General features: G+C 48.9%; 1 protein-coding gene across 1 annotated transcript; it reads left to right on the top strand.

Moving 5' to 3' along the window:
* Positions 1–1,469: 1,469 nt before the first annotated feature.
* Positions 1,470–14,302, top strand: AIPL1 (aryl hydrocarbon receptor interacting protein like 1). Its single transcript, XM_004376109.3, has 6 exons — positions 1,470–1,582; positions 2,208–2,387; positions 7,905–8,093; positions 12,795–12,971; positions 13,150–13,291; positions 14,058–14,302. Exons 1-6 carry the CDS (start codon positions 1,487–1,489, stop codon positions 14,258–14,260), a joined length of 987 nt encoding a protein of 328 aa, XP_004376166.1. The 5' UTR covers positions 1,470–1,486; the 3' UTR covers positions 14,261–14,302.
* Positions 14,303–14,889: the final 587 nt, after the last annotated feature.

The following is a 14,889-nucleotide window of genomic DNA, read 5'->3' as shown; positions in this document are numbered from 1 at the left end:
TGACTTTTAGTGGTCTTTGTCCTTTAATCATCCGTGTATTCATTTTACCTGCTGTGCGTACAGACCTCTTTAGGTTGCTATGTGGAACAGCGCAGGGGAGGGTCTCTACACCCTCCACCCTTATCCCCAGTTCCCACAGAGGGATGGAGACTGGGCCCACAGGGGTCTGAGAACTCCTGGAGGGCTTCCTGGAGGGGGCCTGGTTTGGCTGACCCAGTCCAGGCCAGTGAACCCAAACTAGTTGGCCCAGGCTTGGCCTCCTCTATGTCAATGACTCTATGTCAACAGTTTTAGGGGTGCTGGGTTTTAGGGTCTCACTGTCTGCCCCAGAGAGGTCTCCCAAATTTCCAGAAAGGGAGGTAAATCAAAAAACCAAACCCATTGCCGTCAAGTTGATTCCGACTCATAGGTAGGAGAGGTCAATTTGCACATCTCACAAACGGGAAAATGAGTTAGAGAGGATGGGAGACACCCAAGGCTACAGGTCAGTGATAAGAGGTGGGGTCAGCTCTTTGAACTCAGATCTGTCTGACTTCTAGTCTAATGTTCTTGCCTCTCCCCCACAGCAGGGATCTGTGTCTCATCTCCCACAAAAAAAGAGAATGAATGGCTTTTGTGGCGTTCAGTAATTCTCCATCACCCTCAGGACTCTGGGGAGCAGAAGCATAAGAACATGTGACAGCCACAAGGTGGCGCCAAACACCAAGTCTTCATACTGCTCTTCACCTTTAGACCTGAGCGGGGGCGGGGCGGTCCCTGAAGCCCCGAGATTATCTGGGTCTAGGTCCCACGGCCCAGGATTAAGGCCTGCCCCAAGAGGAGGGGATTGCCCCACTGCCCACGGCCAGACCTTGTGGGGGAGGCACGAGTGGGGCTCGGGAGGGCTCCTCAACTTTCCCCAATCCTGCCCGCCCCCTCTTGTTCCCTGTCTTAATACCCAACCAAGCCAGAAACGTACCCCTCTTCCACAGCCTCCTGTGGGCAGGTTTTGGGGACGCAGGAGGAGGAAAGAAGGAAAGGGGGATGGCTGGGACCGCAAAGACAGCAGAGCCCTGGCCTGGGGTCCAAAGGGACTGAGAGTCTGGGCTCAAGGTCAGCTCCCAGGCCCAAGCAGGGCAGAGGGCCTGCAGCCCTCCCCTCGTTTCCCCCTTAGTGGTCTCCGGGTCTCTCTCCTCCCTGGCTCTCCTTTCCCTTCACTCTTTCAACACAGCCCTGCTGACCTCCTTGCTTCCTGGGGTGGGACAAAGTCTCACGGAAGGCGTCAGGCGGGGCCCCTCCCTTCATACCGGGGAGGGCACAGAAGGCCAGGCTGCCCTGAGAAGCAGCTCTGGCCGGCTTGGGCAGCCGGCGCCACCTTACCCCCACTCCCCCCTACAAGCACTCAACCTACAGGGCAAATCCCCACCGGTCTCAGCCGGCTGAGAAGCCCTGGGGGAAATTATCCCCGCTAGCGGCTGGACGAGGACTTCTCCCTGCCTCAGGAGCCATGGACACGGCACTGCTCTTGAACGTGGAGGGGATAAAGAAGACCATTCTGCACGGGGGCACAGGGGACCTCCCAAACTTCATCACTGGATCCCGAGTAAGCGCGCCGGCCCCTCTGAGGGGGCGGGGCCAGGCTCTCCCGGACCAGACACCCCCCCACCCCCCACATCCCCACCGAGAGGCCTGACCCAGTCATGCGGCATGGAGCCACAAACAGCCTCTCAGTTTTGCCAAAAATCAGCCAGGCAGGCCCCTCCCGGAATGACCCACACTGGGCAACTGGGGAGCTCTGAGTTGGTGCCCACTCGCGGCCATTCTTGGTACTTTTCAGATTAAACCTTAGTGTGGGGTGAGGGGAGGGGCCTCTGGGAAATTTCTAGAGAAGGAAGCCCCCTCAGGGGTCAGGGAGTTTGTTCACAAATCTCTGTGGGCTTCCCTGGACTGACAGAGGCTGTGGCCTCAGAACTAGGACTTGTTTAAGGAACGAGTTCCTGACGTTCAGAACTGTCAAGGGTGGCAGTGGGGTCCTTTAGGAGGGAGTGGGCTCCTCGTCTGGGGGGTGGGGGGCAAGCAGGGTGGGGATGGTCTAGGGGTCAAGGCATGTGACTGGGGCTGGGGGAGCTGACCCTGAGGACAGCCCTGGGGGCCTGTGACATGGGGCTGGCTCCTGCTGGACCCTGGGAGATGTGTTTAGAACAGGTGACCTTTCACTTGGTGACCAGGTGACCTTTCACTTCCGCACCACAAAATGTGACGAGGAGCGGACGGTGATAGACGACAGCAAGCAGGTGGGCCAGCCCATGCACATTATCATTGGGAACATGTTCAAGCTGGAGGTCTGGGAGATCCTGCTGACGTCCATGCGGGTCGGCGAGGTGGCCGAGTTCTGGTGCGATACCATTGTAAGTAGGCTGCGTCAGCCCCTCCCCGGGTCTGCCTTCTAGGGGCCCACTCACTTTGCAGGGTTGCTGTTTCAGGAAAGCTGTGGGTAAAACAAAACTCCGCAGGACAAACCCGAGGTCCTCAATCCCAGCTGTTGAAACTGTGAAGATGGGCGCGTCAGAAAGCGCAGCCCCATGAAATGACAAGCGGTGCCGTCCTCCCTGGTGAGATTTGGGAGCAGTGCCATGTTCCTTAGGAGTGGGCCCGCCCACTTCACAGTCCTCCCTCTTTGTACAGTGGTCTTAGATCCTAGAGGGAGCCGTGGTGGTCCAGTGGTAGACTTCTTGCCTTCCACACGGGAGACCCGCGTTCAGTTTCTGGCCAGTGCACCTCATTCGCAGCTTCCACCCACCCGTCCGTCTTGGTTTGCATGTTGCTGTGATGTTGAACAGGTTTCAGCAGAGCTTCCAGACTAAGACAGACCAGGAGGAAAAGCTTGGGGATCTACTTCCAAAAATCAGCGAGTGCAAATCCTATGGATCACAGCAGTGCAATCCCGGCTGATCATGGGGATGGCACAGGACCAAGCAGTGTTTCTCTTTTTCTTGTTCATGGGGTCCCCATGAGTTGGGGGCCAACTCTACAGCAGTTAACAGCAACAACAACATCAGATCCTGGAGATTTTGGCTGTTGGTTACTTTTCCACTCTCCTCCTCATCCCTACCAACCCTGCAAAAAAATTTTTTTGTATTTATGGCCCTCTTATAAATCACTCTCATAGGTGAGCCTCCTGGCTCTGTGGCCCAGATAGAAATAGCAAAACTCACTAACCTTTAAACATTTTATTATGGAAAATTTCAAACATATACCAAAGTAGACACAAAGTATAATGAACCTCCAAGTACTCATTACCCAACTCCAGCCACCATCAACCTATGGCCAGTCCTGCTGCATCTAGCTGTCACCTACTTCTTCTCTCACTTCTCACATGGTTAAAGCAAATTCCAGACATGTCATTTCATCTGTAGATACTAAAATATAAAAATATTTTAAAAAACATAACCACAATATCTTTATTGCACCTTTTTAAAATCCCAAAATAATTCCTTCATGCCATCTAATAGTCAGTCATTGTTCATATTTCTCTGATTGTCTCTTAATTTACTCTTTATCATTGGTTTGTTCAAGTTCAGTCCATGCATAGCACTTTGTTGCTATGACTCTCAAGTGTCTTTTTGTTTATGGATTCTCCCTTCCTCCCCTTTTTTTTCTCGACATGGTGTTGTTGAAGAAACAGGGTCATTTGTCCTACAGAAGTTCTCTCATTCTGATTTTACTGATTGCTTTGTTATAGAATTGTCTAATATGTTCCTCTGTTCCCCTTATTTCTTACAAATTGGAAGTTTGGTTTAGAGAGGCTTGATAAGATTCCAGTTCTTTGCAAAAATGTGTCATGGATGATGCTGCGTTCTTTCCACTGGGAGGCACCTGTGTCTGCTGGCTTTCTTATTGTGATATTAAGATTGATGGGTGAGTTTAGGTGTTGACAGCCTGGCCCATCCATTATAAAGCTCTGTCTCAACTTATACCTTGTGGTTTTAGCAGCCATTGATGGGGGATGCCCAGATACATTATTTCCTCAGGTGCCACTGACCTTTTGAGAGAGCAATTTGGGAGAGAGATAGATCTGAATCTGAACTCTGCTCTGTCATTTGTTAGCTATGTGAGTCTGGAGAAGTTTGTTCTCCCCTCTGGCACTCAATTTCTACATCTGTAAATCAGTAAAACTCTATGTTAAGAGGTTATTGTGGGGATTACATGACATAAGGTATATGAGGGCAAATCATAGTGCAGGGCAACTGGAAAGTGGGTGCTTTTATTTTGAGCTAGAAGAATCTTAGAGACCAACTCCCTCATTTTACCACTGAGAAAACTTACGGCTCAGAGAGGGAAAGTAACTTGCACTAGTCTACTGAGTTAAGGGGCAGGATCTGGGTGGGATCTCCAGCCCCCTTTCTCCTTATCCAGTACATGTTTTGCCTTTACAATGTGTAGTAGAGCCAGGCTGCAATACTGTGCTCTACCAGTAGGTGATCCCATCCAACACATGGTTATTCACTTCTTTCACTTAGCAAATATTAGTTGAACATTTTTTCTTTGTTCTAGTCTCTGTGTTATTCTTCATCCAGATGTTTTAATTTTTTAAAAAAAATGTTTTATTTTTATCAAGTCAAGATTTCAGCAGATTGGTTTCTTTGTGAGTTCAGTTAGTTTAAAATTATATATACATCGACTTTGCTGATAGTCAGGAGCTCCTGTACTTTTTACACCTATAAAAAAAAATTGCTGTTGATTCCGACTCATTGCGACCCCATGTGTGTCAGAGCAGAACTGTGCTCTGTAGGGTTTTCAGTGGCTGATTTACACCCATATGTACCTGTAATTTAGGCCATATGTTAGACGAGGCTTGGTTGCCAACAAGCACCCTCTCCATAGGATGCATATTTGCCAACACAGGAGAGCAGAGTGCATAGAAGGCTGTCAGTAAATTCTTGACTGGTTGATTGATTTGTCATTTGCAAAACCACAAGCTGTTGTTGCTCCTGTAATGTGGGCATGGCTCTTTGTTCCTTGTGGTCTCTGTGTTCGTTTGACTACATCAGTATGCACACGGGTTCACGGCCCATCTCACGGCCTGGTAACTTTTATACTGTGGGGGCATTTGGTTTTTCCAAAAGCGCCCACATTTCCCAGCCCACAGCCCATAGCCCACATGATTGCATGACACACACACATACATACACACACCTTCCAGAGTGATTTATCCATCTACACGTCCACTTTTTTATCTATCTACCTGTCCATCCATCCTCCCTTTACTCAACATTCATTCGTAACCCTAATCTATTACTAAGCATCCATTTATTTATCTATCTGTCTATCTATCTACTGATCCATCCATCCATCCATCCACCCACCCACCCATCATCCATCCATCTCTCTCTCCATCCATTTGATTGGGAAACATCAGTGGGCACCTGATTAGACCTAAACTGGGTGTTGGAAATTAAACAAAAGTCCCCACCCTCGAGGAACTTAAACACTGGAGGAGCAGCAGACATGTAAACAATTACAATGCAGGGCAGCCAGTACCATGACATAAATAAGTGAGGGCAAAGTACTTTGGGCCCACAAAAGAGGACCAGCTAATTGCTATAGGACATTAGGGGGGACTTCTTTAAGAAGAAGACATTGAGCAGGGTTTTGAAGGATGAATAGGAGTTCACCAGGCCAAGAAGTAGGGGAGAGGACTGACATCCAGGCAGAGGAAATTGCATGTGCAAAACCCAGGAAGTGAAAAGGCTTGGCATGTTTCATTTAGTTAGCCTCTTCAGTTTTGAAAGACTGAGCAATCAGTGGGAAAATCATCTCTATTTGATGCAGGACTTAGGAGGGCCTGGCTTTCCCCAGCCGTTGCTGCTCCTCATTCCCTGCAGAGCCCTCTGCCTGGACAGTCCTCACTGCATTAACTTGAAGTTTTGGTCTCTGCAGGGGTAGGGGTCTTCCTTGCTCCCTCCCTTTCCCCTAAGCTGGGGGCAGGGTAGAGTCATTCTAGGGCTCCGGGTGCTTCTTCCCTGAAGTACATTCCTCTCTGTCCCCCAGAACTGGTCTCTCTGTGGGATTTTTGCTGGTGCCCAGTCTTACAAGGCCAGGAGTTGCAAACTCAGAGTCCATAAGGGGCCAGGAACCCTGGTGAACTGGAGAGCCGCTGCCCCATCCAGATAGGGTCGTGCTACTGAGCTCCCACTCATGGTTGCCACGAGGAGGCAGGCCCCGTTTGGCTGGATCTTCTGAATTTTAAGACAAGCCAGCAACCTGCATGAGCACGTGAGCCCCCTCCATGTTTAACTGTTGGCAACTAATAAAAAAAGAACCATCAAAAAACACACCCACAGTGTATGAGTTGAATATGGCCTATAGCACCCAGGTTTGCAACCTCCAGTGTAGATCTAGCCCCTTAGACAGCCCAGGCTCTGGCCTTGAGGCCCCACAGAAGGCCACAATCCTGGGGTCCTCGGCCCCAGTCAGAACCCCCGGGCTGAGCAGTTTCGAAGGGCTAGAGGCCAGCTGCACGGAGGCCCCTGGGTGACTGTGGCTGCCCTCCTTAGCCTGCAGCCCAAAAGCTGGGCCTCCAGAGCAGGCCCAGATTCACACATTCCTCCCTCCCTCCGAGGGCCAGGTTTGAGACTTTGGAGCTCTGTTCCTTCTCCGCCTTTGTCCTCCTTCCTGGAATTCCTCCCCACTCCTTGCGGAATCTCACAGCCCACTCTGTGCTGACAAGGGGCCTTGCTGATGCCAGGGTGGGACAGGCCTAGACAGTGGGTAGGGCCTTTGTCACAGGGTGGCGGGGGGCAGAGGCTCTAAGGGTAAACACACACAGTGTCCTGATCCCAGAGCTCACAGTGGACTTGCTGAGGCGGGGTGGAAGGGGCGGGGGATGCATAGCCGGGGCTGCTGTGTCAGGGACAGGAGACAAGCTGATCCCTCCCTTACTCCAACTTTAATCCCAACCGGGCTCAACTGCCATCTGGCCATCTCTTCCTCAAAGACAGAGAAGGGCATTTCCGGCTAATCCTGGGTGGTGGCAGCGAGGAGGGGGCTACGTTTCCTCTCCCCGCCGGTGACTTTGGGACAACTCTGAATCCCTTTCTGCCCTTCATTTTCCCACTACTGTGTGGGAGTCTGAGGGGGCAGCTGGGGGAACCAGGCCCAAGGAGAGGGCTCTCAGAGACCTGGGGGCTTCCCAATTCACAGATGGGGAAGCTGAGGTCCATGGGGTGCGGGCCTTGCCTGAGGCCACACAGCTGATATTCCCAGTCCTCCTTCACCTTGATGGTGGCAACCACAGTGCCCAGTGGCCGGATGAGGCTGTGCTGGGCTAGACCTATGTCTGCACCATCTCCTTGAATCCTTATAGCAGCCCTACTACCAGGCAGGTGCAACTAAGGGGACAGGGGTTCATGGCTAAGCAGAGGCACTGTCAGCATGCTGAGCTGGCCTCTCAGACCCCAGAGTCCTTCTCCTTCCACTGTTCCACACAGCCCTCCCTGCGAGTCATTGGCTTTGTAAAGTTTAGTCTCCTTAGGGGATGTGTCGTAGTTGGCCACAAGAGGTAGAGCAAGAGGCATCGTGGTTGAGAGTGTGGCTTCTGGAGCCAGGTTTGAATCCTGGCTCTGCTATTTCCCAGCTGTGTGACCCTGAGCAAGTTACTTAACCTCTCTGGACTCCAGCTTCCTCATCCGTGAAGTGGGGATCATAGTAGTGCCTCCGTTGTTGGGTGTTGTAAGGATTTAAGGCCTTAACAGATGTACTTTGCTGAGCACACAGTTTTTATGGGTATGAGTATGTGGGGGCAATAGGCAGACACAGCCATAGGGCAGGTGTAGTGGGGGAGCAGGATTCTTGCTGCAGGGCTCAGGGAGGGCCCTTTGTTACCTTGCTCTGAGCAGACAGCCCACCCCTGTCTCTGCCCACAGCACACGGGTGTCTACCCCATCCTGTCCCGGAGCCTGCGGCAGATGGCCGAGGGCAAGGATCCCACGGAGTGGCATGTGCACACGTGCGGGCTGGCGAACATGTTTGCCTACCACACGCTGGGCTACGAGGACCTGGACGAGCTGCAGAAGGAGCCGCAGCCACTGACCTTCGTGATCGAGCTGCTGCAGGTGAGGCCCTGGGGTGGGGTGGGGGCATGGAGGGGAAGGACATCCCTGTCCCAGCATCAGGGAGGGACCAGGGATAGTGAACGCCTTGGGGAGCCCTGACCCCAACAACTGCCAAACATCAGCCAGTTCCTCTTTAGAGAATAAGAAAGGGTTCATAAACCATAGGAGAATTGGAATTTGACAACATATCTCTGCCTTTTCAAAGGCAAAATTCTGTTTGGGACAAATTTTTAAAAATTGGATTTGTTTTCATTTTGGAGGCGTTTTACTTCCATTGGCTATCTATTTCCGTTTCTGTTTTCAGAAGTTTAGAATTATAGCCTTATCCCTGGTCCCTGTGGTTTGTGGGTTCAGATCTGGTTCTCCAGAAATGGGAGAGACTGCATGGAACCCCCTACACCTTCTTACTCAGACCACTGAGACACTGATAGGACATGTCTGAGGGGAGAAGGGAAGAGGGTTAGGGCCAGGGTCAAGCCCAGATGAAGACTCAGCTCACAGCCAAGGCTGAGGCTCAACCCGAAGGCTACGCGGGTGAATAGCAATGAATAAGAGAACTGTGTCAACAAAGGGCCTGCGAAGTCCTGCATGAACAGTTGTGCAGTCTGTGCACTGTGCAAGGGCGTCACCTCTAAGGGGGGGCTCACACGTTATTTGTTGTTGCCATCCTCACAATCGTTGCTATGTTTGAGCCCATTGTTGCAGCCACTGTGTCAATCCATCTCATTGAGGGTCTTCCTCTTTTTCTCTGTCCCTCTCCTTTACCAAGCATGATGTCCTTCTCCAGAGACTGATCCCTCCTGATAACATGTCCAAAGTACACGAGACGAAGTCTCTCCATCCTCACTTCTAAGGAGCATTCTGGCTGTACTTCTTCCAAGACAGATGTGTTCATTCTTCTGGCAGCCCATGGTGTGGTCAGTGTTCTTTGACAACACCACAGTTCAAATGCATCAACTCTTCTTCATTCTTCCTTATCCTTTGTCCAGCTTTCCCATGCATAGGAAGCAATTGAAAATACCATGGCTTGGGTCAGGCGCACTTTAGTCCTCAAAGTGACGTCTTTGCTTATTCACACTTTAAAGAAGTCTTGCAGCAGATTTGCCCAATGCAATACGTTGTTTGATTTCTTGACTGCTGCTTCCATGGGCGTTGATTGTGGATCCAAGTAAAATGAAATACTTGACAACTTCAATCTTTTCTCCGTTGATCATGGCGTTGCTTATTGGTCCAGTTGTGAGGATTTTTGTTTTCTGTATGTTGAGGTGTAATCCATACTGAAGGCTGTAGTCTTTGCTCTTCATCAGTAAGTATTTCAAATCCTCTTCTCTTTGAGCAAGTAAGGTTGTGTCATCTGCATATCGCAGGTTGTTAATGAGTCTTCCTCCAACCCTAATGCCACATTCTTCATATACTTCAACTTCTCAGATTATATGCTCAGTATACAGATTGAATAGGTATGGTGAAAAGATACAACCCTGATGCACACCATTTCTGATTTTAAACTGTGCAGTATGCCCTTGTTCTGCTGGAAAGACTGCCTCTTGATCTATGTACAGGTTCCTCATAAGCGCAATTCAGTGTTCTTGAATTCCCGTTCTTCACAATGTTATCCATAATTTGTTATGATCCACACAGTCGAATGCCTTTGCATAGTCAATAAAACACAGGTAAACATCTTTCTGGTATTCTCTGCTTTCAGCCAAGAGCCATGTGACATCAGCAATGTTATTGCTTGTTCCACGTCCTCTTCTGAATCCGGCTTGAATTCCTGGCAGTTCCCTATGGATGTATTGCTGAAAACCATTTTTGAATGATCTTCAACAAAATTTTACTTGTGTATGATATTAATAATATTGTTCAATAATTTCCACATTCTGTTGGATCACCTTTCTTTGGAATGGGCGCAAATATGGATCTCTTCTCGTCAGCTGGCCAGGTAGCTGTCTTCCAAGTTTCTTGGCATAGATGAGTGAGTGCTTCCAGCCCTGCATCTGTTTGTTGAAACATCTCAATTGGTATTCTGTCAATTCCTGGAACCTTGTTTTTCACAAATACCTTCAGTGTGGCTTGGACTTCTTCCTTCAGTACTATCAGTTCTTGCTCATGTGGCACCTCCTGAAATGGTTGAAAGTCAACCAGGTCTTTTTGGTACAGTCACTCTGTGTATTCTTTCCTTCTTCTTTTGGTGTTTCCTGCGTTGTTCAATATTTTGTCCAGAGAATCCTTCAATATTGCAATTCAAGGCTTGATTTTTTTCTTCAGTTCTTTCAGCTTGAGAAATGCCAAGCATGTTCTTCCTTTTTGGTTTTCTAACTCCAGGTCTTTGCAAATGTCATTGTAATGCTTAACTCTGTCTCCTGGAGCTGCCCTTTCAAGTCTTCTGTTTGGCTCTTTTATGTGATCATTCCTTCCATTCACTTTTGCTACTTGACATTCCAGGGCAAGTTTCAGAGTCTCCTCTGACATCCATTTTGATCTTTTCTTTCTTTTCTGTTTTTTTTTTTAATGTCGTTTTGCTTTCTTCATGTATGGTGTCCTTGATGTCATCCCACAACTTGTTGGGTCTTCGGTCATTAGTGTTCAATGTGTCAAATCTATTCTTGAGATGATCTCTATATTCAGGTAGTATATACTCAAATTTGTACTTTGGCTTTCGACTTATTTTAATTTTCTTCAACTTCAGCTGGAACTTGCATGTGAGCAATTGATGGCCTGTTCCTCAGTCAGCCCCTGGCCTTATTCTGACTGATGATACTGAGCTTTTCCATTGTCTCTTTCCACAGATGTAGTCAATTTAACGCCTGTGTATTCTATGTAGTGAGGTCCACGTGTATAGTTGCTGTTTATGTTGTTGAACAAAGGTATCTCCAATGAATAGGTCGTTGTTTTTGCAAAATTCTACCGTGTGACCTCTGACGTTGTTTCTATCACCAAGGCCATATTTTCCAACTACTGATCCTTCTTTGTTCCAGCTTTTGAATTCCAATCACCAGTAATTAGCAATGCATCTTGAGTTTATGTTTGATCAGGTTCAGACTGCAGAAGTTGGTAAAAATCTTCAGTTTCTTTATCTTTGGCATTAGTGTGTAAATTTGAATAATAGTCATGTTAACTGGTCTTCCTTGTAGATGTATGGATATTATCCTGTTACTGACAGCATTGTACCTCAGGGTAGATCTTGCAATGTTCTTTTTGACAATGAATGTGACATCATTCCTCTTCAATTTGTCATTCCTGGTGTGATGGTTAAGGTTGTGTGTCAGCTTCTGGGCCTTGATTCTCAGTTGTTTGGCAGTTATGTAATGATGTAATTTGGCAGTTATGTAATGATGTAGTCATCCTCCATTTTGTGATGTAATGTAATCACCTCTCTGATGTGATCTGATGTGATCAGCCAATCAGTTGTAAGGTGAGTTTCCTTAGGGATGTGGCCTGCATCCAATATATATATGGACCCTCTGGCAAAGCTGGCTGACTTTTACTCTCTCTGGATCCTGCATCTGGCTCTTCGTCGTCTGACCTCTGGTTCTTGGGACTTGAGCCAGCAGCCTGCCATATTGCCTGCTGATCTTTAGTTTATCAGCCCCTGTAGCTCCATGAGTCAGGAGAAGCCTTCAGCCTGATGCCTGACCTATGGACTTGGGACTTGTCGGCCTCTACAACTGCATGAGCCATTTCCTTGAGATAAATCTCTCTCTTTCTCTCTCTATGTATATATATGCTTCGTTGGTTTTGCTTCTCTAGAGAACCCAGCCTAAGACACCGGGCATAGTAGACCATATGATTGTCTGATTAAAATGGCCAATGTCAGTCCATTTCAGCTCACTAATGCCTAGGATATCGATCTTCAAGTGATTCATTTCTTTTTTGACAACTTTCAATTTTCCTAGATACATACTTCATACATTCCACATTCCAGTTACTAATGGATGTTTGCAGCTGTTTCTTCTCATTTTGAGTCATGCTACATCAGCAAGGAAAGTTTTGAAAGCTTTACTCCAGCCATGTTATTAAGGTTCACTCTGCTACGAGGAGGCAGCTCTTCCCCGTCATATTTTGAGTGACTTCTAACCTGAGGGGCTCATCTTCTGGCACTATATCAGACAGTGTTCTGCTTCTATTTATAAGGTTTTCATTGGCCAGTTTTTTTAGAAGTAGATCTCCAGGTCCTTCTTCCTAGTCTTTCTTAGTCTGGAAGCTCCGCTGAACCCTGTCCACCATGGGTGACCCTGCTGGTATTTGACATACAGGTGGAATAGCTTCCAGCATCACAGCAGCATACAAGCCACCACAGTATGACAAGCTGATAGATGAGCGGTGGATTCACCTGTTCACATTATAGACATCGTACATTTGGATTTTTATAATGACAAATTTCCAGCAGATGGCAATAAAGTATCTTGTTCTAACAAAATGAGTATTCATGACAGTTTTCTGAATTTTGAAAGTCAAGAGTCTTGAAGAAGAGTTGCTCTTCCCTAATTTGCAAAGACACTAGTTTAGGGTGGGGCCCTGAGGCCATATTTCTTCCTCCCTTTGTTTATATGTATCCGACTCACAAGCACGAATTCTGTCCCAAACTCACTGTGGCGAATGGAGCGTTCATTTCAGCCAGAGTGCTGGGGTTCACTTTCTCGGTCCCTGCGGGGATACAGGCCCCCAGGTCCCTACCTTGCTGACCTGCAGCTCCTTGGCCAGGTGGAGGCCCCGAGTGAGTACCAGAGGGAGACCTGGAACCTGAGCAACGTGGAGAAGATGCAGGCGGTGCCCATCCTGCACGGAGAAGGCAACCGGCTCTTCAAGCTGGGCCGCTTCGAGGAAGCTTCCACCAAGTACCAGGAAGCCATCGTCTGCCTGCGGAACCTGCAGACCAAGGTCGGGGCCGGGAGGCTGCCGGTGGGGGAGCAGCCTCGCACAGGCCACGGTGGGGTGGGGGGTCAGGCAGCTGCTGCCTGCAGTGGGAGGAGCAGCCCTGCAGCTGTGGTGGGGGTGGGGGTGGGGTGCGAGGCAGGTGGTGGCCCCAGCTCACCGCCGCCCTTTCTCCACTGGGCAGGAGAAGCCCTGGGAGGTGCAGTGGCTGAAGCTGGAAAAGATGATCAACACCCTGATCCTCAACTACTGCCAGTGCCTGCTGAAGAAGGAGGAGTACTACGAGGTGCTGGAGCACACCAGCGACATCCTGCGACACCACCCAGGTGGGGGCGGGAGCTGGGGTAGGGTGGGTGTCTGGCCAGAGCCACGCAGTCCCCTGCAAAGACCTTCGTACACTTGTCCTCTGACCCTTTCAAGGCACCATACCTTTTCTCCTCCCAGCGGAGTTTCCCCAAACGCGCGCCCGCATCACAGGTGAATGATAAGCTGGGGTCATTTTAGGAGGTATTTTATTTTCACGTGTATTAGGACAGATACATATTACCAAACTTTTAATTTTGTGGAGCCATCAACAGGCCTTTAAAAAAAGGGGAAAATCAATAGAGAACAATATTAAATAAATACGAGTACAGGTGGTGGCAGATATGACAAGGTTTGTGAAGATGGCACTTGAATAACATTAGCAACAGCAGCAACATCTAATGCGTATAGAGGGCTTACTATGAGCCAGCCATTTCGTCCTCTGTGTTTGTTAGCGCATTTAATCCTCATACTGAGTGAATGGAGTAGGTATAAGGGTAGAGCCTGAAGGTTATATAATTTGGGGAGCCTCTACAGTGAAAAAGAATACAAAATTATGTATGTAGACTAGTTAAGAACCTCGTAAGGGTCCATGCAAGAGAGGCAAATAGTTACTATTACTATTATCATCCCATTTTCCAGCTGAGGAAACTGAGGTACAGACAGGTTGAGGAACCTCTGCCTGCCCCATCATTGCCAGGATTAAGTGTCTGGTAAGCTGCTAAGTCCCAGTCAGGTGGGGCTGACCGTGGGGCTGAGCAGGTGGGTCCCGCCCCATTCTTCCCACAGGCATGGTGAAGGCCTACTATGTGCGGGCGCGGGCGCACGCGGAGGTGTGGAATGAGGCGGAGGCCAAGGCGGACCTCCAGAAAGTGCTGGAGCTGGAGCCGTCCATGCAGAAGGCCGTGCGCAGGGAGCTGCAGGTGCTGGAGAACCGCATGGAGGAGAAGCGTGAGGAGGAGCGGCTGCGCTGTCGGAACATGCTGCGCTAGGGCGGGCCTGGGGCCGGGGAGCTACCGCCAGGCCCCCGGGCTCGCCCTCTCCGCCTGGCAGCAGCTGGCCTGCGAGGCCTTGGGCTTCGTGCCTCCCACCCAGGGCCCCGACTCAGTGACCGGTTGCATTGGGTAGCGAGCAGATGACGTGGTCATTTCTGGCTGCATTGACCAGGATTTTGGTGTCACTTTTTAAAGTTTATTTAAAATCAAAGTCATGCATGCCCGTGGTAAAATATCAAATGGCGCAGGCAAGCTTATAACTAAAAGCCAGGTTGCCCCTTCAGTCCCATTCTTTAGCCCAGAAGCAGGTGTTGTTTTTAAAGTTTTATTGTGGTAAAATACATATAACATAAAGTTTGCCATTTTTAACTATCTTTGAATGTACCATCAATTGCACTAATTACATTCACAATGTTGGGCAACCTTCATCACCACCTACTTACAAAACCTGTCATCACCCCAAGCAGAAGCGCTGTACCCGTTAAGTAATTAAGGTAGGCGATTTAATTGACTCGGTTTTTAATTCTTGTGATAGTTTTCTTTATCTCCAAATAGCATGTTTGAATCACTATTTCTCCATGCCTCATTTTTAACCAGTAACCAGTAGCTACAGAGTCGACTCTGAC

This window comes from Trichechus manatus, unplaced genomic scaffold (genome assembly GCF_000243295.1).
Source record: "Trichechus manatus latirostris isolate Lorelei unplaced genomic scaffold, TriManLat1.0 scaffold00040, whole genome shotgun sequence".
NCBI classification, from domain to species: Eukaryota; Metazoa; Chordata; class Mammalia; order Sirenia; family Trichechidae; genus Trichechus; species Trichechus manatus.
The sequence above is the reverse complement of the archived record's forward strand: the minus strand, read 5'-3'. Positions and strand labels throughout refer to the sequence as shown.

Bases quoted from the DNA above. Each gene is read 5' to 3' on its own strand.
- AIPL1 (XM_004376109.3), top strand. From the start codon at position 1,487: ATGGACACGGCACTGCTCTTGAACGTGGAGGGGATAAAGAAGACCATT. The intron at 1,583-2,207 runs GTAAGCGCGCCG...CTTGGTGACCAG, and splicing joins ACTTCATCACTGGATCCCGA to GTGACCTTTCACTTCCGCAC. The intron at 8,094-12,794 runs GTGAGGCCCTGG...CTCCTTGGCCAG, and splicing joins TCGTGATCGAGCTGCTGCAG to GTGGAGGCCCCGAGTGAGTA.